The sequence below is a fragment of the Tupaia chinensis genome, unplaced genomic scaffold (assembly GCF_000334495.1).
Source record: "Tupaia chinensis unplaced genomic scaffold, TupChi_1.0 Scaffold000622_1, whole genome shotgun sequence".
Lineage (NCBI taxonomy): Eukaryota > Metazoa > Chordata > Mammalia > Scandentia > Tupaiidae > Tupaia > Tupaia belangeri.
This window is the reverse complement of record NW_006160142.1, coordinates 458,906-461,159: the sequence shown is the minus strand read 5'-3', so window position 1 is coordinate 461,159 and position 2,254 is coordinate 458,906. Positions and strand designations below refer to the sequence as shown.

The following is a 2,254-nucleotide window of genomic DNA, read 5'->3' as shown; positions in this document are numbered from 1 at the left end:
CCAGGTCTGGGACTTGAACCACAGTTGACCATGTGGGAATCCAGCACCCTTAACCACATACCACCTGATCCTGCTGGCCCCGCACAGTCTATATTGAAAACCACCAGAACAACTAATGATAAATAAACAAAGCTTCCCATGATACAAAGCAACATTTATCAACAGAAGGAAACAAAGAGCTCTAAGGGAAAGTTCAGGGATTCCCAGAGAAGGCCCTGAGACTAGGATGCTAGCTCCCTGCAGGCTGTCTTTGCTTTGTTCACAGCTATATCCCCAATACCTAGAACAGTGCTTGGTGCATATAGGTTCTTAATAAATGTTTGGTAAATGAATGAATGAATGGTCTAAGACCCCCAAAAGATCTTTAAAAGATAAACGTCATTCCATCCCACTCACTTAATGCTTTATATGGCTTGTGACTTCTTGACTCCATTTTTATAAAAATACTACAAATCATCAGCCACCTCTGAAGAATCAAAATTATTTACAATATAGAAACAGGCACCAACGGTGGATAGCTAGAGTATGGTGGAATAAGCACTAGACCTAGGAGTCAGAAAAACTGGGTTATCTCTGCATTTTGCTCCTTCTCAGTTGTGGGACTGGAAACTAATCAAGTCTCAATCCAACTAATTAAATTAATCAAATGTAATTCAACTAACAAAGTTTAAACTTCCTGATTTCAGCAAAATATTATGATAATAAACACTAGCTAAGGCCATACTGAGCACTAGACACATATTTACTTCTCAAAAATACCCTATGAGGACTCCAAGGCACAAAGAGCTTTAAGTAATGTATCCATACAACTAGTAAAATCAAGCTGGCTAAAGAGACCATGCTCCTACCAATACACTGTATTTTCTCTATAAAACAAGGTAATGATCATTTTCTCAGAAAGTGATTGTTGCCTGGATGAAGAAAGCCAAAGGCGTTTACTGGTCTTTTATTAAATCCAAAGTAAACAGGACTTGGCAAATGTGGCTACTTCTTCAAAAGTCACCATGATTGGGAGAATGAGAGGGAACAGCAATAACCTCAATGTGGTATTGTGGCTGCACTTGTGTACTTTGCTGATCCCTGCCTTGTATTATCTTTCTCTATTCTATTACTCAAAACCGACTAACCTGTGAGGTCAAAAGAGGACATAACATCAAGATTCCAATACTACAAATAAAAACAGTATCTCAGAAAAGTCAGGAGATTGGGCATCATCACATGGCAAATTATTTGTAGAATAAGCACACAGAATTCCTAAAATCCAAGCTGGCCTCTTCCTAGTGCTATCCCACAGACAGGGTACCCATCTGGATAATTTGCCAATGTGGCTGCCAGTCCAATATGAAAAAGACCATTTTGGCCACAAGGGAGAGTAGCTAAGCTGCTCATTTCTTCTGAAAGAAAAATCTATCACCCATACTGTGCAAGCTCCACAATGGGACATTTACTCAACCAGGAACCCTATATATGATGCTGTCTGGCAGGGGGTTTGGGTGGGGGGCTAGGAAGGGAGTATGCAGAAATAGACTCCCAGTTATGATGCTTACACCTGCCCCATCAAAAGGTAGAGGACAGAGCTTCCTGGAAACAGCCCACTGGCTCTCACTATGGCATATCTATCCCTAGAGTCTTAGGACTTCCTCTCATGCTTATAAAAGTCTCTCTATATATATATCTCTCTTTTTTTAATGTCATTTTCAGCAAGCAACCTATGATGACCATGGTCTAATTCTAATACACATCTATTAAACTGCTCTCTGTTTTCTCCTCTCTTTTTACAGACTGATCCAGAACACCAAAAACCTGGTATATATTGAGCCTGAAGCATTTACAAATCTCCCCCGGTTAAAATACCTGTGAGGAATTCTTATTTTTAAGGAATTGGAAGGGAAAGATTTTCATCTGATGAAAATTAAAATAACTAAAATATTGGGAAGAATGTTTTTAACCATATATGAGGGAACTTTAGAAAGTTCATAGAAAATGAAATTCAAGTACAAGTTCATTTGGTGACAAAACTTTTTAAATCCATGCATTTTTTCATTATACATATTTTCCATGAACATTTGGAAGACCCCTACACCTAGTATTATTACAGTTCTTTCTCAACCTTCTGATTTAAATTTAATTTAAATTTAATCTTGTCAGTCATCAGTGCTTTCTCATTTGTTTCAGTAGTTCCCAACATTTTCTCTGTCTCAAGCATCTGAGAAGAACATTACTCCTTTGCAGTGAATTTCAAAGTAGATGGCAG

The 2,254-nt window shown here is 38.2% G+C and overlaps 1 protein-coding gene across 3 annotated transcripts in view; it reads left to right on the top strand.

Annotated features, from left to right (window-relative positions):
• The window catches only part of LHCGR (luteinizing hormone/choriogonadotropin receptor), a 67,872-nt gene that overhangs the window by 32,999 nt on the left and 32,619 nt on the right, over nucleotides 1-2,254 (top strand). For all 3 annotated transcript variants that reach the window (XM_027775964.1, XM_014591815.1, XM_027775965.1), the window contains exon 4: nucleotides 1,782-1,856. In XM_027775964.1, the coding sequence (XP_027631765.1) occupies nucleotides 1,782-1,856 (75 nt within the window). The remainder of the gene's footprint in view (nucleotides 1-1,781; nucleotides 1,857-2,254) is intronic.